Genomic DNA, 19,903 nt, shown 5'->3' with positions numbered 1-19,903 from the left:
AAATTATGAATTCTAACGATTTTTACAAGTTTTCAAAAAAGAATCATTAACAAAACAAAGAAGTAGTCTTTTGAGCAGCCTGCTCTGCAAACGGTATTTAGATGTAGATCTTTTTAAAGAAGTACCTTTTTACGTTATTCTCAGTCATATGGAGAGGAGAGCGTAAAATATTTATCCACTGGAGCTGGACTGATGGACTGGATCTGGATTTGTAATTATTGGCATTTTCATCAACTACAAAACAAACATTTTAATGTGTGTGAGCTGTAAACAATCTTTTGGACTTATTTTTGAAATAACCTGCAGTGATGCAGGATGTGTTTGGGTTGTTTTGCAGTCGTGCTTTTACGTCTTTGAGCAGGACTTCGTGCTGTGAGTCAGTGATTGGTCAGTGTTGATGCTTTACCTTCAGCAGTGAGCTGCTCCAAACATTCAGCTTGTGTCCAAGAACAATCTGCTCACATTGGACACGACATCAAAACCCAAGAGAGGGATGAGGGGTAAAACTCTCACTAGGTGGTGCTGATGCTGCTCCCCTTTCTTTGACATCTCCAGCCTGCCAGGCCGACAACCAGCTACTTGTCCTGTCTGCTTCCAGCTGAAATAGAAACGCACAGTTCAGTTAAACACTGCTCTCACAAAGAATTAGAGTTAATAGAGTTAATGATTCATTTCACCTATAATTGATTAAATTGTCTTTCTTCGATTAACCAACAAGTTCTTCATCGTTTAAAAAAAAGTTGTATTCAACTTGATTTTTTTAAAACTGTAACAATGTAATAATTAACCATTGTGTATTACTTAGCATGTGAGTTCTAGGATAAGTTTCAGCACTAAATGTTAAAGTAGAAAACCTGCACTTACATTGTAAAAGAGGCTTCAAATCTTCCAGCTTTGCCATTATGAGATTCTAGTACCAATACTAGTACCAGACCACAGTGACTGAATAATATATACCTGTGTACATATTATGCTCATCTTAAGTGTTTCTTTCACCAGCAAAATGTTTCCTGAACTACTTAAAACTACCTCTTGAATTTACAGAACATTGGGTTCAGGACTCCCAGTAAAGATCCCAAGATAATTCTTTTTACTACTTATTTTTGCTTTTTCCTCTCATGAATTAGAAATAAATTTGATGTCTTTGGGCCAATAAAATTAGTCTGACTGAACAAGCAGGGGGGGAAAAAAACCCTTATAGCTTGAACTGATCACAACCAGTGGACGCATGCAACCAGTGATGATGTTTTGGACATGCTCTGTTTTAAGGAGTCACAAGATAAAAATGTTAGTTAAGACTTCTCGGTAAAGTCATAATAATCATAATAATCAGTCATAATCCAACAGCATGACACAACACAGCCATGTGCTGTAACAGATCATTTTATTAAAAAAGATGTATTTGTATAGATACAGACATGTTCAGTTTAAATACAATCTAAAATTAATCTTATATACTTTTTTTCATAATACTGGGAGTGGACTACTTTTAAAACACTTTGCATCTAGTAACAATTCTATGACCAAGTAGCAATTAGCACAGCAGCTACGACAAAAGCGTGATGTAGAGTTTGTATACAAATACACACAGCACAAACAATAAAACACACATATTTGCAAACTTCTGGTCTGTATCAGCTCCTCATAAATAATGTAAATCCAACGACTGTGAACAAGGAAGACAGCGCCAACATTATTCATTATCGGTCGCCTGTTCTTCAGAAATTCTCTGTTCCTCATAAATACAAAATACTTTCCTGATCAGAATCTCTCTCACACGTGTGTTAGTTTGTTTGGAGTGCTTTCAGTTTGAGTCCTCGAGGCTGCTGCTTTTCTGCTCCGAGCCGCAGTTGCACAGCCGGACCATGATGCTTTGCAGGCTGGGCTCCACGATACCAAGCAGGGGCCTCTGGGAAGGGTCCCCGTTCCAGCAGGCCTCCATCAGCTGCCAGCATTCCTCGTCGAAGCAGGGCAGCCGCTCGGGTCTGGCTCCTGGAAACGACACGGACACGAGTGAAACATTCAGAGATCCAAAACAAATGACAACATACATCAAGGTCTCACGTCTGAACGCCGACATCTTCATCAGCCTCAGCTAGACATTGACTGAGGATGTGATTTAGTGCTCATGTAGAACAGAATAAGCCTAACCTGGTGTGTCCAGATACAACTGCCTGGTATCATTTAGTCTGGTTAGTTTATTTTTTATTGGTTAAAATGTTTAGTTTTAGTTGAGTTTCTATTAGTTTTTTATTGTAATATGGAGGGTATTAATCAGGGGCAGATTTAATAAACAGATGCACCTCCTCATCCTTGTCGTGTTGACAGATTACACCAAAAAACTAAAGTAAAATGCATTTCCTCTATATTTTTATTTTATTTCAGGTAGTTTTATAAGTATACAGTACTTTAGTTTTAACTAAGAAGATAATCAACAACATATAACAAGACCTTTTAATAGTAGATAATGTAACTTTAATGTGAGTTCAATAGCTGAACTATTATTAGATATTAGTATTAGTAAATCCATCCTCTGTCCATGAAGAAAGTCATCGTATAAGCAGTTCATATTGGTGGCACATACACTTGGTAACCACGGTAATAGTATGTTCAGGTTCAGTAGTAGTTGGTGTCTGTTTACCTTTTTTAACGTTATTCCAGAGCTGGTCTTTACTGGAACATTTCTCAAAGGCTTCTGGGAGTTTCACTGAGCCAGTGCAGAGGTACCAGAAAAGGATCCCGAAGGCGTAGACGTCCACAGAGTTATCGTACTTTCCTGTCAGGAGGAGGGTCACAGCAGAGAGGAAACCTTAGGCAGTGTGCTGTGTAACATTCCTGTGGTCATGCAACAGATCCTCCTCAAGTTTAATAAATAAAGACCATGAGGTAAGCGTTTTGCGAGCCACTGGTAGCTGCTTGTTCGGACAGTTCTGGCTAATTTAAGTGTTTAAAGTTGTACTTGAGGAGTTACTTGAATGATTAAATTATCGACCGTGTGACTGCTCAGTAACTGTACCTGTAAACAGCTCTGGGGCCATGTGGATGGGGGTTCCTACGATGCTGCCAGACATCATGGCCTCTGGCTTACAGAAGCCCAGGTCGGTGATTTTCGCACGATTTTGTTTGTCTAACTGGAAAAGGAAAAGAGTGGGATGCTCATTAGGTCATACAGCAACATTTTAAAGATGTAAAAAAAAAAAAGTCTTAATATAAAAAGGTGTTGCGAGATTTAAATTTCTTTTTTTTTTTTTTTTACTTTTAAAATAATCAAGCAAAGAAAACGCGGTTGTTGCCATGTTTTGTTTCTGGCTTTCAGATGATGGATTAACGTGCAAGCTGGTATGAATTCGCTGCCACTATTCACTAGTCACTATTGTCTTCACTGCCCACTGGCCCGTTGAAACAGCTGATCACAAACATTTGACTGTTTCCTGGCTGCAGGCTGCATTTTGATTCAGATTCTGGGTTCAGCTGTTGAAAAACCTTTTTCACTGCAGTCGTTTTGATGTCACAGCAGGAAAAGCACAAGTGAAACAGATTTCGTTAATGATGTCTCCTGTTCATTAAGTGGCCCATTGAGCCGTACCATCGAGCCAGCGTAGCAGAAGCCTGAAACCAGCTCTTCTGACTTCTGTGCTTTTCCTGCTCGGACATATCTGCTGTTAAGCAAACACTCTTTACTCAATAGACCTGTTTAAGTTTGCTGAACGTTTGGCTGGTGCTGAACTCACCAGAACGTTCTTTAGCTTTATGTCTCGATGCAGGAGACCCTGACTGTGCAGGAAGCGGATCCCCTCCACCACATCCAGAGCGATCTGAAGTCTCTCCCTCAGTGATAAACCAGCCTAATGGAGAAAGAAATAAACAGATAAGAACGTGAGACATAAGTAGAAGTAGAGAGTGATCAGTGGAAGATTACGTAGCACATCTCTGTATCTAATCACTACATTATCAAGTCACCTTCAAGCCCGTGTAGAGGTCTCTGTGCAGCCGCTCCATGATGAGCAGCACGGCGATGCTGGAGCCGTCTCCGTAGGTGTGATCAATCACAGAGCCATGCAGGTCGACCAGCCGCTCATGCTTTGGCAGGGTCCTGATACAACACGTATCCGAAGGAGAAGGGAGGGAAATAAGATATTTCAGTCCTATGGTCATAAATAAATAATCACTTCTTGTTATTTTGAAGTCACAGCATATTGTAACAACATAATCTATGTTTGTATAGCACCTTCTATACATGACATGCAGCACAAAGAATGACATGTGCCGCTAATAGTGGAGCTGCAGAGTTTTTGAATGAGTATGCCAGTAAAAAGTGCAACCAAATCTTTTTCTTTTTATTTATAAATCATATTATCCAAATTACTGCTCATCCATTTATTTCTTTATTTCCACAGGACAGGCAGTCATGCACGTTGGTGTAAAACTGTGCTGAGGCTGCCTTAATGTGGACAAAGTCCTGCATTCCTCAGATTGTTGGCAGTTGGAGCAGACAAACGTTAATAAGACACTGGCACATCAAACATGCTGACGTGTGCACAGGACAGCCTCAAGGCTTCAACAGTCAAAACTCATTTTTTATATACTGGGTGGAGTTTGGCCTTTATAACAAGACAGCTGTCGTTTCCAAAGAAAGGAGTCCCGCTCTTGAGAAATGCAGCTCAAACCATTAGAAGTTTCCCGTGCAAACCTCTTGAGTGTCAGTAAAATGCACGGCCAGCTGTGATGAGTGATGTATGGTTCTGTACCTGCAGCAGTTTAGTGTCACAAATCGAATTTGAAACTTTGGGACAAACAGACAAACTACTAACTCACCTTGTGTAGTGAAACTCCAAAGCCAGGTCGTTCCAGTGTTTATCATCAGGCGGTACCACAGACTTTAAGGCACACGGGTAGCGTCCTCCCCAACTGTCACACATGTACACAACTCCGTACTGGCCACGACCCAACTCCCGTCCAAGCTTTGGCTTGCCTGTCAGAAAACAACGCAGTCACTTTTTGGCTCCAAGTAGGAAAACGTGTCTGAAAACATCAGCTGAAAAATAAAAGTTTACTCTCCTTGAATGTTTGAGCTTCACTGTACAGAATGATCTATGAGCAGTTTGACACTAGAAGACTTTTTGGACATTCATCCACTGAAGGAGAAATGTTTCTCTTCACTAAATCGAGCTCAAAACTTTAAAGAGAAGTAAACATCTGGATGTTATTTTATTGTTATCTGTTGTTCATGTAAAGCAATTTTTAAAAGGTGCCATTGAGACTAAATATTATTATTACTATCATTACTTACAACTTTTTGAAATATTTGCAGATTCATGGATTCAGAATTTAAACAGTCGTTTTGCTTGATGTGTGTGTGAACAATGGGAGGATTTGGTGTTGACTCACCATGCAGCAGCACATCCCTGAGGGAGCGGCTCTCCAGAGACAGGCGGGCCAGCCGTGGGGCGTGGTCCTTCCTCACACGCAGCCACAGGTCCTCAGTGCGCTCCAGACGCCCGGTGTGCCCTTCCTCCAGCTAAAGACACCAACACATGACGTAGCATCGCATGGTCAGAAACAACAGAACAACTGCTAAATGTTTCTTCATTTTTGTAAAATGTCTATTTAAGCAACGTACTTTCCACCACTGCTCTAATGTACTTTAGGCTGAGACTTCGTTTTTCAGTGTGCTTGAATTGCATCTTGTTGGTTCGTCCTGTTACATCTTATTCAAGAAAAAAAAAAAAACTCTTCTTAAACTACGTCACCATGGAAACTGTTGCAGAGGACGACCGTCCTCATGTTCTCAGTGACAACAGGCCAGCAGCTTTGACCTCTGTGGTGACGTCGTATTTGTCAGGCTGATTAATGTAGAGTTTGTGACCTCACAGAGTCACTACTTGATGTATTTTGCTATTTTTTGAACCAGAGGGGGACAGGAAGCAGAGGTCTGTCTCTTTAGGCAGCTGTTTGCATAAACTCCGTCTACAGGGTTGAGTCTCATCACTGTTTTGTGGAGAACTGATGGTGTAGTGGTGTTATTTCCCTCCATCATAAGACAGATTAGTAAGATATTGATGGCCTGAAAACTGTAGTGTCTTTTTATTAAATCTTCTTAAATTTATATTATTGTTAATTTAATTACTTTTTGCATGGCAAAGGATGCTGAGCTGCAGTCGTCAACTAAGAGTAAGGAATGAAATGTCTGCACCTCTCACTGTTTATGGTCTTCCACTTGCAGGGGGAGAGACCTATGGTTTTTAAAAAGTACATTAGACAAGCTTTTGATATGCAGTGATTTTTAATGTATTAAAGAGAAAGCGTTAATATGAAGAGCTCATCGGATCTTCAGTCGGCTTTTATTTACTCATCTTTTAACATAAACTGAGTCTGCTTTCTCATTTGTCATAAATGTCTAGAACAAGTGTTTGGATCTGATGAAGCAGATAAAGTACAAAACAATGAAATACAACAGCCTGCAGAAAGTTGTGGAGCTGAAACCAGAAGTCTCTTACATGCAGTTGCAGACTGAGCCAGAGGAAAGGGGTAAAGACAGGGCCTGGAAAATTGACCCAGACTGGTCTGTAACCACCAACCCAAACATACTCCACTCAGCAACTCACTGTTAAGACAATTAACATCACACTGTTGATCTTACAAAGTGCCGAATGTCTGTCATGTATTCTTTTCAAGACAGAAAGAGGACCCTGCTTTTAAATTCCTGTGTGACAGGGTAATCTTTCCTCTGATGATACTTTGTTGTCACAGTTAAAAAGTTGATTTATTATCATTCTACAAGAGATGAAGGTTATAGTCCCACTTTGCCACTTAAAAAATAAGTACTTTTATGGGTGAGTGCAGAGGGTTTAGGAGTTAAGGAGTCTTACGGCCTGAGGAAAGAAGCTGCTCTGTAGCCTGGTGCAGCCAGCAGATATATTGTATCTCTTGACAAACAGCAGCTGTCCTTTAATATCCTTTGGGCTCTGAGCAGTAGATGAGAACCAATCATGCATCATGTTTCCAGTTAGGATGCTTTATATTGCTCATCTATAAATGTTAACAAGAACTTTGCATGGAAATTTTCCTGGGGCGGCTGCACCACTTCCCACCGAGTGAAAAATGCCGCGGGCAGTTGTCGTCTGAAGGTGCACTGCTCTTAATCAAAATCTTGGGCTGCTAAATACACATTTAGCATTTTACACATTTTGCATTTGCCTTCACATTCCAAAGACCTCCTCTCTATCAAACTGCATATCAACAAACGACATGCTAGAGTTATCTCTCTCAGTCATGGACGCTCTCCATATCTTTCTAATATACTCTTCCACTGCACTTTAGTTCTGTCTCCGAAGCCACTACTGACCCAGGAGGCCGTCATGCACAGGCAGGCAAGCCATGTACAACTGAGTCCAGGTATACAATGACGTCCACAACAATACACAACAGTAAGATACACAACATTTGTTAGTTGTGTCTAAACAGAGCAAAGGAGATCACACACACATGCACACACACAAGCAGACAGACAGGCAGAGACACTGAGTAAGAGCAGGCACAGATTAGCCTCATGGGCTACTGTCAGGACACAGTGACAGTTTTAGCAAACGTGATAAAAAGATACTTTTATAAAAGTTACCAACTGCTGCTTCATTCACTGCTTTTGTGTAACTGCATTACGAGTGAAGAATTAGCGAGCATGGAAATGCGGTCAGTGATGTCAAGCACACAGTCATGTGATAATTAAAATCAGAGCCGTTTGACTGAAACTGATTTGTCTTGGGACTTCATGGAGGGAGTCGCAGCTATTTGCATAAAACAGGGCTCTAAAAGGAGAAGCAGTTAAAGTGAAGAGGAATGAATTGCTGAAGCATGACCTGTGCAGGGCAGGAGAGCCGCTAACAGTTGTGTAACGAGATGTCACAGAGGGTGTCATAGAGCCGTCACGTGTTTTTTATGTTAATAGGTGTCATTTTAAATGCAAATGTAAATTCAGGTGAGTCAGCAGAGAAGTCACACAAACCTTTTATTCTGGTCAGGTGATTAATGTCACATACATTCAGATCAGCTACATAGCACTAAGGTTAATTCCCTGAGGACGCTCTTTACAGCTCTAACACACTCTAAGCCTCAGAAAAGTGTGTGAGAAAAAGGCTGAAGCTAATAAGCCAATGCTTTATGCTAATTATTATTACAAATTGTGTGCGGAGACAGATTTTCCTGATTGTTGAAAGGGGGCAATACTGGGATACTCTTGACCAAACTGTAACGTGAGCCTGTCCAAACAACCACAAGTTTAAAAGTTAAATGTTGTTCTGTGTTTTTAGCGATAAATTGAAGGCGTACACAGAAACGCAACTGGGCACAATACCACAGACGAGGAGTTGAGAAAGAGACGAGGAGACAAAAAGACACTACGGAAGGGAGAAAATTCACCTGACGCAGAGATGCTGCAAAGGCCTCGTGGGAGCTGTTGAGACGTGTTCTGAACTGGGAGCAGATGCTTCTGGCCAGTTTGGCGGCACTGAGACTTTCTATGGCGTCCTGGGCCACTTTCCGCTTCCACTCTGGAGTGATGGCCGGAGGGTTCACGAAGGTTATCCGGTGGATTATCTAGGAGCAGGACAAAGAGTAAGAGCACTCCTCCGGGAGTCACCATGTGGTTTGAAACTCTTTTTGCTGAAGTCATGGGGCACTGACCTGTTTGATCTGCTCCCAGAAGAGTCTTGTGACAGAGGATCCTGAATGAAAGGTGACCTCCACATGATAGGCGGCATTTAACAACTGTGACAAATGAAAAACGGGAGTAAATGTGCAGGAAAATCTACAAATTATGAAATCCAAAAATGATGTCAGGTCTGGAGGTAACAGAGGGCTAATGAGGGCTGCATACAATGTCACTAGTCTTTATGGTAAAACTGAATTTGTTCTGCTAATAAGCATCTCTCTGCTCCCATGTTGAACCCTCTGCTTTGGTTTGCTTTGGTTTAGATTGCTGAACAAATAGTAGAGGTAGAGATTAATAATACAATCATACTGCTCACATTTAAATACCTTCATACCAAACATTCTTGACAAGCAAATCCAATAAGGTTCCCGTTTTTCACATGCTACTGCCCACCTGTTTTAGGTGATTGGAGGTGATATTGTGGACAGAAGTATCGTTGTGAGACTTCTCCAGGCTGTTGAGACATCGCTCCAGAGTTCCTACGAAGCTCTCCCTCAGATAGTCCACGGAGCTGATCAGCTTATTCGCCACCGCCTGATTCAAACGAACCACTATCAGCTCCTGGATCTGGTGGATGCAAGATTTGATCTCCTTCGACGTAACAGGCTCTCCATTAGTTGTTACAATGATGTCTGCAGTTGAAAGAGAATAGTTTTAATGTGTGTGTGTGTGTGTGTGTGTGTGTGTGTGTGTGTGTGTGTGTGTAACCAGCGAGCGCAGAGAAATCCTGATGAATTAATGCTGCCCCACATTGGTATGAGAAGGTCACTTGGTGTTGAATATGAGAACAAAGACTTTTCGCTAGACAGGTATTTGTATTCTATCAAATGTGCATAATGGAATTAAACTTTATAGATCAAAATAATGAATCAATATTTAAGAGAGATTTATTTGTCCATGAGCAAAAAATTAACAGCTCTTCTTGAGACCACACAAAGTGTCTCTGGAAGCTTGTGGTATCCTGTTCATCCCAGTTAAGAGCATTGTAGGGTTTAGTGTGCATATCTCACCTTTCACATACTTAAACTGACAGAAAGTATCAGCATTGCAGAGAGACATACAGACACTGCTTGACTACACATTTATTTAGCAGAGGTACTAGGAGCTCCTCCCAGGCAACTGGCAAAGTGTCAACAAAAACTGAACATTATATCTTTGTTTTGCTTGTTCTTTGTGCATGTACATCACAGGGGGTGACGCAACACACATTCCTGCTGGTGGTTTTAGATTATTCAAGTGATCTAGAGCTGGTGGTAACATGCCCAGAAATGCAAAGGCAGCTAAGAGGGACACTGCTACCAAGTTAACATGGATGTAAACAATGCAGGTTTCAAATTTTCAAATAATCAGCTATTTTTTTTTTAAATATTTGCTGTTAGGTCTGAAGGATACACACAGATTAACACTGAATGTAAACAGAAACTACGTTTGCTCATGAGAAAATCCACAGGGCGCCTTTAATACCGGAAGGAAGCAGTGCTCAGTAACAAATGAAAAACTGCTCGTAACCACTGCCGCAACATAAGACAGTGCACAATTTTGTGGGTGGATTATGAAATGCAGCCAAGTCTCTGCAGGTGATTAGAGTTTAGAGACGGTAAAGAAACTAGTATTGAGAAGCTCAGGCTGCAGACTAGAAACTCCTGGCCTGTAAAGTTGAGTCAGATGCCAGTTTCTCCCTCAGAGACACATTGGCAATATCACTAATCTAAAATGAGAACAGATAAAATGAACATAATCTGAATAGGCTGCAGTCTGTGTACCACGAGTCAGCCATCTTCTTTAATAAAGAAATAATAAAGCGGGAATCCTTTCTCATTACGTGGATGAAAGATCTGAATAAATGAGGCACATATGTGAGTAATGTGAAACCACAGAATTTAAGTCACTGGGGTCTATTGTCAAAAAGATTGTAGGTTATGATTAAGTATATCTCAAAAGAAATTTGCCATTATTCTATCAGACAGGCTAAACTGAGGAGATTAAATAACTCTGGTAAGGTGCAGTCTTTTTAAGTGAATTAAAACATTTTAAGAGTCACGGCTCCGTTTTCACTATTGGGCTGCTAACATACGCTGCATCACATTTTGGTCACATTTTCATAATCAAGCTTCCCGTCATGGCTGACAATGGAGTTGTGTTCCTTCAGAGAACTCTCCATTTTAGCACTGCTTGGATTTTCACTCCCTCTCCCTCCAAATAACTTAATTGATGGCCCAGTCATCAGACACAGTGTGGGCTCAGTTCAGAAAACACTTTTTCAAGTCGTTTTCTATCCAACCGTCTTAACTTGACTCAGCATTTCAGGAGTGGCAGAGGAGGGGGCAGCACAAGTTTCAAGGTTTTTTTTTGTTAATGGCAGCTTTTTAACATTTGAGTAACCTGCTGGAAAGTTTAATCTTCCACTAATCTTCCACATCTTCCACAACACTAATTTCTTTCATGTATCTGCAAACCACGCCTGACACTTTCTCCACTCAGAGGGTCAGATTTGATTTGAGGTCCAACTTCAATTATCTACAACAAGCTGTCAGGTATAAGACATGCTCCTCTTGATAAAATTAAAACCACAGCACATGATAATGAGCTCTGCAATAGCCATTAACATCACACACAAAGTAGCTGCATTTATAAAATTTCTCAAGTCAACTCTATTATGAAACTATATTTTTATCATGTAATTTATAGGCGTTCCAACACTAATAACGCAGTACAGATTGACAATATCTTCCTTAATTTCAAAAACCACATGAGAGATACGCTGCATGCCTCGGGATCATTTATCCAGCGTTTTTACTCATTCACCTGTAAACTCCAGATTGGCAGCATCTGCCAGCAGCTGCTCCTTCATGCTGCTGAGTGTCTCCACAATCATCTCCTTCATCTCTTCCTGTTTGCGGTTTGCGATGGCCATAAGGGAGGTGAAGAGTTCGCCCTCTTTCTCACGGGTGTACTCCAGCCTGCGGGGTGTTATCTGCAGGTCCCTTTGCATGTCAAAGGCCTGTAGTGAGGTGAAGCGGAAGGGTACAAAGGTGTGTTGGTGATTTCAGGAGCATACTGGGTCAAAGCAGAGAACGGGCAGTTCACGCAGATGTAGTAACAACAGTCACATGAGTACAGAAGCAGTAAAAAAAAAAAAATCGCAGACATACAGATGAACGGTGCTAGAGGGAATCATCCGCTCACCTGGTTGATGAAAAGATCTAGACAGCGACAGTGAAGCCCATTCAGCAGGTTGGCAGCCTCCACCTGCTGGTTTTGAAGCACTTGGCGAGCAAAAGGCACCAGCAACCGGTGCAGTCTTTCGAAAGCCTCACCCAGCATGCTCTGGGGCTTGGCACCTGGGTTGGGCATCTGTGTAGGGGCGCCACAGGAGCAGTTTCCTGTCGGGCTGCTGAGGAAGCCGAGGGAGAGGAGCTGCTTATGGAGAGCGGTCTTCTCCCTCTCCGGACGTTGGCCGGGGTCCGACGAGGCTGCTGGCGTGGTGTCGGGCATACGAACAAAAAAGATGGGAAAGAAGAGCATCTCTTTGACCTTCCAGAGCTCAGCCACCTGCTCTGTGCTTAGGGAGTCCTGGTTGATGGCATAGAGTATGATGGGGGTCACATTGCGAGCGCAGTCCTCCAGGGCCTCTTCTATGGGCTGGACACTCGGACAAGGCACCACCATGACCTTTGCTTCCTGAACCACAAAGAAAGCACAAACATGTTACTTTCATTTTTGGTGAGTTTTATGGTGTCTTTTAGTTCACTGCTCTGGTTTTTACAGCCCACAACACACAAAAGGCATTGTGTAAATGTAATGAGAAGAGCCCAATATTTCCCTCAGGAGTTGGTGGAGACCAAAAACAAAGCTAAAATGTGAGTAAATGTTGGACTTTTATTCACAAAGTGGCCAGAAACATATGAGTGCTAATGTTGCTCCATAACTACTGGACGTGTAAATAGGCAACTGCCACATAAATATGCTAACAAATTTGCCATTTCAACTTAAAAGGTGATGATATAGCAGTGTTGTTTTCACAGCTTATTTCCACTGTCCTGAAGTGTCCAAACAAACAGCAACTGGAGGTTGAAAAAATCAAAAGACCAGCATGTCCTGTTAGACGAATGTAATGGATTCTCTGAGTAATCCATAGGCCTCACTGTGGACAGTCTAATATTTTCTCCCAACATTAGAAAATATCATCAGGTTTATTTTTCTACATATCTAATATGTTTTTTGTAATCTAGAAGGCCTCAATCAATTGGAGCACAGTTCTCAACCCAATTTATGCTAGAAGATGTTCAAACAGATTCCACTGCAAAAGGGAAAAAACACATCCACACAAATCACATGCGCCGTCTATTTCTGAACACATAATGGCAAATAAATATTTGCGGTGGGCTTGGGAATGTCAGCGACAGGGCAGAAAAATGACACAAGTAAAAAGGTTTTCTTAACCCTTGATGAATAACGACATTAACAAAAATAGTCTCAGAGAGAGCTTGAGAGGGACACCATAATGAGGGAAAAGACAGTCAGAGAAAAGAGGCAAAAACGACCAACAGCTACACAAAGGAGGCAGTCAGTCCTGTCTCCAAGAAACAAGAGCTGATCCCATCTGAGCAGTCTCTTTGGAACAAAGATAGCCTGCAAACATTCGCTCACAACCAATCAAAACTGATACAACGTTTGAATTGCCATAATGCAGGGAGTTTTCAACAACAGCTCTTTTAGAAAATGTCTGTGGGCAATTTTGAAGCTACTATGTTGTATTTAATGTGTTTTTTTAAGAGGCGTCAGAATGAATCGGCATAAATTCTACGCCTGACCAAGTTCTTCAAAGTAAAACAGACAAAATAAACGATTTTTCTTCTTTTAGCATATTTTAAGGGTGACTGCTAATATCACAGGCCTCCGCTAACAAGCAGACTTTCTTAGGTGAATTCATGGGGCACTGCCACGAATTAACATAACAGTACCATACATGTACCTGCAAAGAATTTTAGAAACGTGGTGATGGGATAGCACCCTTTCTGTGCTCTGAGTGCTTATGTTGAGGTGGGAGGTACGGTTAAACTCTGGGATGAAGAAAAGGCTAATTAGCACATTGGTTCTTATCTGCTGGCCTCTAAAACAGGTTGCTGTGATTGTGGCAAGAGTGTGTGAATACCACAGTGGGAAGAGAGATTCTGTGTCTTCATTTACTCCAATCTAAACATGTTCATCTCCTATTCATTCAGCAGAGACCTTAAGACAAGTGGCATACTGCTTTAGCTTGTTTACGATTAAAAAAACTATTAAAATGAAATATAAACTCAAGTTGTAGATTATTTAATTTTCTTTGAACATGGGAAAAACAGCAAACTAAAAGAAAAAAATAATCTTTACCATTCTGTTGATCAACTACGATAAAGTCTGTATTAACAAACGTAAAGCCCCTGAGGTCCTCTTAAGTGTGACCAAATAAGGGATCCCATGCCTTTCGGTCACACGTGACATTGTCAAGGGTGTCAAACGACTGGCTTTATTCCAGCAGGGATATTTTCTTTCCAGGCTCTATTAAACTTTTCTGTCTGTGAGATAAAAATCTGATGGGAGCAGCAAAAAAAAAAATCTATAGCCATATTTAGTCACCCAAGCCAACATAACACATTATTTATGACAACATGATGTGAGTCATGCAAACTCCATGTAGTGGGTCTTACCAAGCAATGTTAGAAAATTCAGCATTCTAATATAATAACGTTAACTATTAAGTTATTCCACAACACTTGTGAGAATTAACACATATCTTAAAGATGTAATATGTTTAGCATATCAACATTGGTATAAATTGATTTTTTTTTTTTTTGCAAAAATGTTATATGTTGTCTTATATTGGCCCAGCTGACACAAAATCCTGATTCAGGTGAGTAAAAAACGAAAAAAAGATTTTTGATATTACATGAACAAACAGTGTCCCAGAATTCAGTAGTAACCTTAGCAACTTCATCACAGAAAAGGGTTTGGGAGTTTTTTTACATGACCGAGTCATGTGAATCGCACCAGACCAGTGGCATTACGTAAGGGGGCTGGGCGGGTGGGCTGCTCCGGGGCAGAGCTAGGCCTTGTTTCTGGGGCAGTGTGATGCTCGCTAAGGGGCCTTGGCCTAAAGGATTAAAGACTAATTTCCACGTGTCACACATGATCAGGAATGACTACAATCCTTGCACTGAGCAAAATCAATCCACTCCCACAAGACATTGTGATTTTCAGGTCTCACTGTCCACCGGCCAGCGTGACCATACCACTGTGACACAACAAGTCTCCTACTTTCAACTTAGCTTCAACAGCAACATGTGAATCCATTTTTTTAAAATGCCACAAACCTGAATGGGAGAAAAGCAACTGGAAAAGAATGTTTTTAGGAACAGAAACAAATTCAAGTAAACCACTGAACAACAGAGGGAATAATCAGCTCTGCTCAGTAATCTGTTTGTGAGCTCAGCTATGTGTGAACACAAATGCTTCAGGAGGAAATACCACAGCACAAAGTATAAACACAGTAAGGAATAGGCTGCATGATTGAAATCAATCGCATAATTAAAGAGCTGGTTTCATTTTGATGACCAGTACAACACGATGTGACTTACATGTAGCTTTATGAGGAAAAACAACAGGATTTTGCACAACAACGACACGCAACTACCAGCTATTTGAGCATACTACCAATAAAACGACTCTTCACAATTAGATTCCCATAAACTGTTCCAAACCTCTCTTTGAAAGGTTATTATAATACAAATGGATATTACATAGCAATTTTATGTGATCATTGCAATATGAATTTTCTAATAGGTGACTAATGGCAATTCATCTCTTCCAGGTGTACAACACAAGACTTTTCTCATTAAGACTGAAAAACCTGCAGCCCCTGGATGCTGCCTATCAGTCTGCAGAGATATCCTAATATAAAGATATATGTGCATATCCAGAAATCTAAAAGTATTTTAGACGGTTGATTCCTTGAACACATGTGATTTATTTACCAGTAAATTAACCTACTTATTTCAGAATGTGACACCGTTGGTGCCATCAGCCAATCTAGTGATGTACTGATGCCAACATTTGATGTCATCCACCTGCTTTTGCTTAGTCAGTTCCTGTGAAGGCTTTCTGCCAAAAAAAACAACACCCATTTTTCTTCTGCCTCATTTCACCTTCATCCAAAAATAAAGCAGTGAACAACACGGTCACATCCCATCCCACATTGTATGTATCTGGAAAAAGAGCCACGGTTCACGACGGAGAAACAAGGCAAAGGCCAGTAACACGTAAATGGGTTCATGTCGAACTCCTTATTTAAACTTATGGGACACAACATTGAGGAAGAGGATCCCGTAGGTTTCAAACTGTAACGATGTCCTGTGATTATAAGCCTACCTGTAACAGTGGGTGATGCAGGGTGATCTCCAGCTCCGCTAGCCTGTGGGCCGGGTCCTCACATTCCTCATGGATCTCCAGGTCTTCCCGGGGCACCGTATCCCAGCGGCCACAGTTCGCCGCCAACTGGTGCACCAGCTCATACTGGCCAGGCAGCGCCAAGCTGAGCCGCGTCTGTCTCCCATGGGTAAAACACAGCTTCCGCCTCTTGCAGACGGTGCCCTGGACCCCTTCACAAGCCTCTCCGGCCTCTGGGCCCAGTGGCAACAGCCTCTCCCCAAGAAGGCAGTTGAGCAGCTGGTAGCGGGCAGCACAGTCCTGGCCTAGTACCAGGACGGACAGGGCAGCGCCCACAGTGTTGCGCAGGAACTCTTCCTCATGGGTCGGAAAAGAGATGCAGCCAAGCTGACCTGGGGAGACAGAAGTGGGTATCTGATGTTGAGAGGCTGATTGAGAGGAGAACTTATCAGTGACTCCAAGCAACCTTGTTCAGTCCTGCGATTATTGAGCTTTTTTTTTGAAGAGGAACTTTTGGCCAGCAGTGTAAGCAGACATGGTGTACTCAATGACACATTATCCTTTGGCCCTGAGCTGCAATTCAAGAATAAACAGTAGATCATTGTTTCGTGATAGAGATATTAAAACATTTCAAATCTGATATCATTCCTTGGGCTTTATTTCCTGATCTAGCCCTAAGATGTGGAGCACACACAGAATAACCAATTCAACCTTTGTACTGAGGTTTTCAGACATAATCCTCAGTGATGCTGAGTCACAGTCTAAAACAGTTATATAAGAAAGAGACGAGGGGGAGCAACGGCCTACTTTATATTCACATTCTGGTGCATTTCTTTTTATTTATACACAGTTTTACTGTGGCTGTTACTCTAATCTAGCAATGCCCTACAAGCACTGAGCCTTTGACCTAACATGACGTATCAAAGCCTTCAGTTTCTAACAGATCTGTGCTGCTCATTTGACTGCATGACCTGTGTGCACTGGATAGACGGTGATAAACAGGCAGTCAGTGCAGGTTTATGCATCACCTCTACCAAAATAACAGATCAGGATTCACTGCATTATCTTTCTGCATCATGTAATTCACATTTCTACCACTTAATTGAGTGTAACCAAGACAGTGGTGAGATGTTAGCAGGTGAAGACATGGCTTTAGCTTGCCTATGAAAGGCAGCATTATGTTCCCATTTGTTTCTGTTGATTATAACTAATCTTGAGATTAACATTGTTCATTCAACAGTGAGGGGAAATATTTTGGCCTTCTCCTTGCACAAGACACTCCTGTAGATGTGACGCATTGTGATCACATTTTAATCAGCATGGCATCACTGCTGTGCATCTAATCAGTGTTGTACCTGGATCATACAACATACGTGGAGCAGTGAAACACAGTTTATAAAACATGCTTAATCTGGTTAATTTGGGGTGTTTTCTGTTGGTGTGGAGAAATGTGATGCAACAAGAGCATAATATGATCATTTTAAAGTTGGATTTTCCACAGTGGTTTTTTGTCTCTCTCTCACACACACAATTAATAAAAAAAACATAAGGATAAGTGTCTGATCTACTTGGCTCTCAGCCAGCTAGTGTGTGCACAGATCTCAGCATATTTGGCGCACTTAGTCTGCACATGCTTTTGAGGGGGGGGACTTAATCTCTTTTCCCTAATTAATGCATTTTTTTCACTCTGCCTGTGGGTGGAGAAATCCATTGAAAGCAGCAGTTCTTTCTTTTTGTTTCGGATATATAAGTGAAAACATTGCTGCGGATGTGCTTGTTTGGCAGCCGTCCAGGATGCTTTAAACGTGGTCAAACACTGCGACATTTGGGATGCTGCTGCTGCTGCATGTGTGCAGACCTACCTGCCTCCAGAGAAGCTGAATCTGAGCTCATGGTTGACGCACAGGCATTGCTGTAGTTTTGCCTTATTTCCCGGAAGAAAGCATTAGTCTCCTTCAGGTTCTTCTTCAGCTGCACGGTGTGCTTGTTGTAGCTGTTAAATGTCCTGGTCAGCTCCCGAGCTAGAGGCGTCATTTTCTGTTGCTGTACGTTTCCCTCCATGGCCAACAGGTTGCTGTCTTTTCCTTGTTGAGATTTGTTAGGTAAAGCCCCCAAAATAGTCCAAGCCGAGATGCTCCAATGTCAGTCAGTCCTGTTATCACTCCTCTGTCTCGGCGTGCTAGTTATTTACTCATGTTTGTCCACCCACCTGCCAGACTGTGTTAAATAACCCAAAGAGAAACACCTTCATTCACCTGTAGTCGGTTTTAAAATAAGATTAACATGAGTGCATGTGTGCTGGACAGACAACAGCCCCTGTAGTGTGTAGTGTCAGTGAAGAGGGGCTTGGCATTTGGCTTTTGTTGTTGACACTGGAGCTGACCCGCACTGCTAGCTAGCTAGCTAAACGTAAACTTCAGTGTTACTGAGCCGAGGCAAGATTTTAACAACTAACTACCAAAGTTTCCGCTATCTCGACATCCTGTGCTTGGTGTCTGACTGGCTGCAAACTGTCTTAAAACCAAAGCGAGGCCAGCTGCTAACTAAGCGGTACGAGCGGTGCGACCGAGCTGCGGTCCAGCTGAGGTTAGCGCTGCTAGCCTGAAGGCATCTCCGGTCCGCCCTCTCCCCGGCCTGGCTCCACAGACATAGCCCTAAAGTTCACATCCACTCTCCAGGACACAGACACAGCTTTCACACAGGGGCCCCTCCGTGGACAGCTGCCTCTAAATGACAACGGCCTAAGCGCGACAAAAAACAGAAAAAAACACTGTTGTTTTTTTCCGCTGATGAGTCCGTGGGAAAAGATCTTCCTAAACAGGCTCCGGCCCGGAGGTGCCAGCGGACATCTTCCACGGAGACTAAGTGAAGAGGATTATTTTCTCCTTTGGGGACGAAGATGAAGATGAAGATGAAGAGGAGAGCCAGCAGCGGTGCAGGGCGAGGTGTGTCCGGACCAAATGTCGTTCCTGCAACCGAGCAATCAAATCACTGCAAAATAGAAACCCGAACCAAAGTTATGGAGAGCAGAGGGCGGGGATCGGGAGGGCGCACTGCACCCTGGGAAATGTGGTTTTGGAATGTCAGCAGCTTCTCTATAGTGTGTGTGTGTGTGTGTGTGTGTGTGTGTGTGTGTGTGCGTTTGTATTTCTATCCTGGTGGGGACCATCACCTGACATTTCACTCACCAAATGGGGACCAATTTTTCTTGTGGGGACCGACCCCCGGTCCCCACAGGCACGAGCATTGCAATCAATAGAAAACGACCTCCTGATATGCCTGGTGAGGTTTATTTTGAAAAATAATTTTGGTCCCCACAGACTTGATTTTCAAGACTTTGTGTGTTCCCCAGTGGTGGTCGAGGGTATTGCGGTGTGTGTATTTGGATGGTGGGGTCCGTTTTCCTGACAGTGTGTGTAAGTGTGTATGTTATATGAGGTTAGTGTTTTATGAATATTATCACTTTCTGAGCACTTTGATGTCATCAGACTTGCATGTTATTGAATGACAGAACCTAAAATCAGGAAAGGGACCCGGTTCATCATTAAATTCCTTTCAAAGCCTTTTTATTCTTTGAAAGAAGTGACGTCATTGTTAATGGCCTGAAGTAAATACATATTTAAATGACAAATAAACAAATAAACAAACAAATAAATTAATTAATTGTTGGACCAGTACAGTACCGGTACAGTACATCGTTCATTGATTTCAGAATCAATGAATGATTACCAGATATTTTGGATGGAATATTGATTACTATTACAGAGTACA

At 42.0% G+C, this 19,903-nt stretch overlaps 1 protein-coding gene across 1 annotated transcript; it reads right to left on the bottom strand.

Annotated features, from left to right (window-relative positions):
* Positions 1-1,375: 1,375 nt before the first annotated feature.
* On the bottom strand, positions 1,376-18,258 carry dstyk (dual serine/threonine and tyrosine protein kinase). The gene is made up of 14 exons (XM_070849473.1): positions 17,995-18,258; positions 16,115-16,524; positions 11,894-12,388; positions 11,513-11,708; positions 9,101-9,339; positions 8,680-8,763; positions 8,416-8,592; positions 5,389-5,518; positions 4,816-4,972; positions 3,961-4,093; positions 3,732-3,845; positions 3,017-3,131; positions 2,642-2,776; positions 1,376-1,992 (listed from the first exon to the last, which is right to left on the bottom strand). Exons 1-14 carry the CDS (start codon positions 18,191-18,193, stop codon positions 1,805-1,807), a joined length of 2,772 nt encoding a protein of 923 aa, XP_070705574.1. The 5' UTR covers positions 18,194-18,258; the 3' UTR covers positions 1,376-1,804.
* Between the last annotated feature and the right edge of the window lie 1,645 nt (positions 18,259-19,903).

The sequence above is a fragment of the Pempheris klunzingeri genome, chromosome 2 (assembly GCF_042242105.1).
Source record: "Pempheris klunzingeri isolate RE-2024b chromosome 2, fPemKlu1.hap1, whole genome shotgun sequence".
Lineage (NCBI taxonomy): Eukaryota > Metazoa > Chordata > Actinopteri > Acropomatiformes > Pempheridae > Pempheris > Pempheris klunzingeri.
This window is presented reverse-complemented; position numbering and strand designations above follow the sequence as displayed.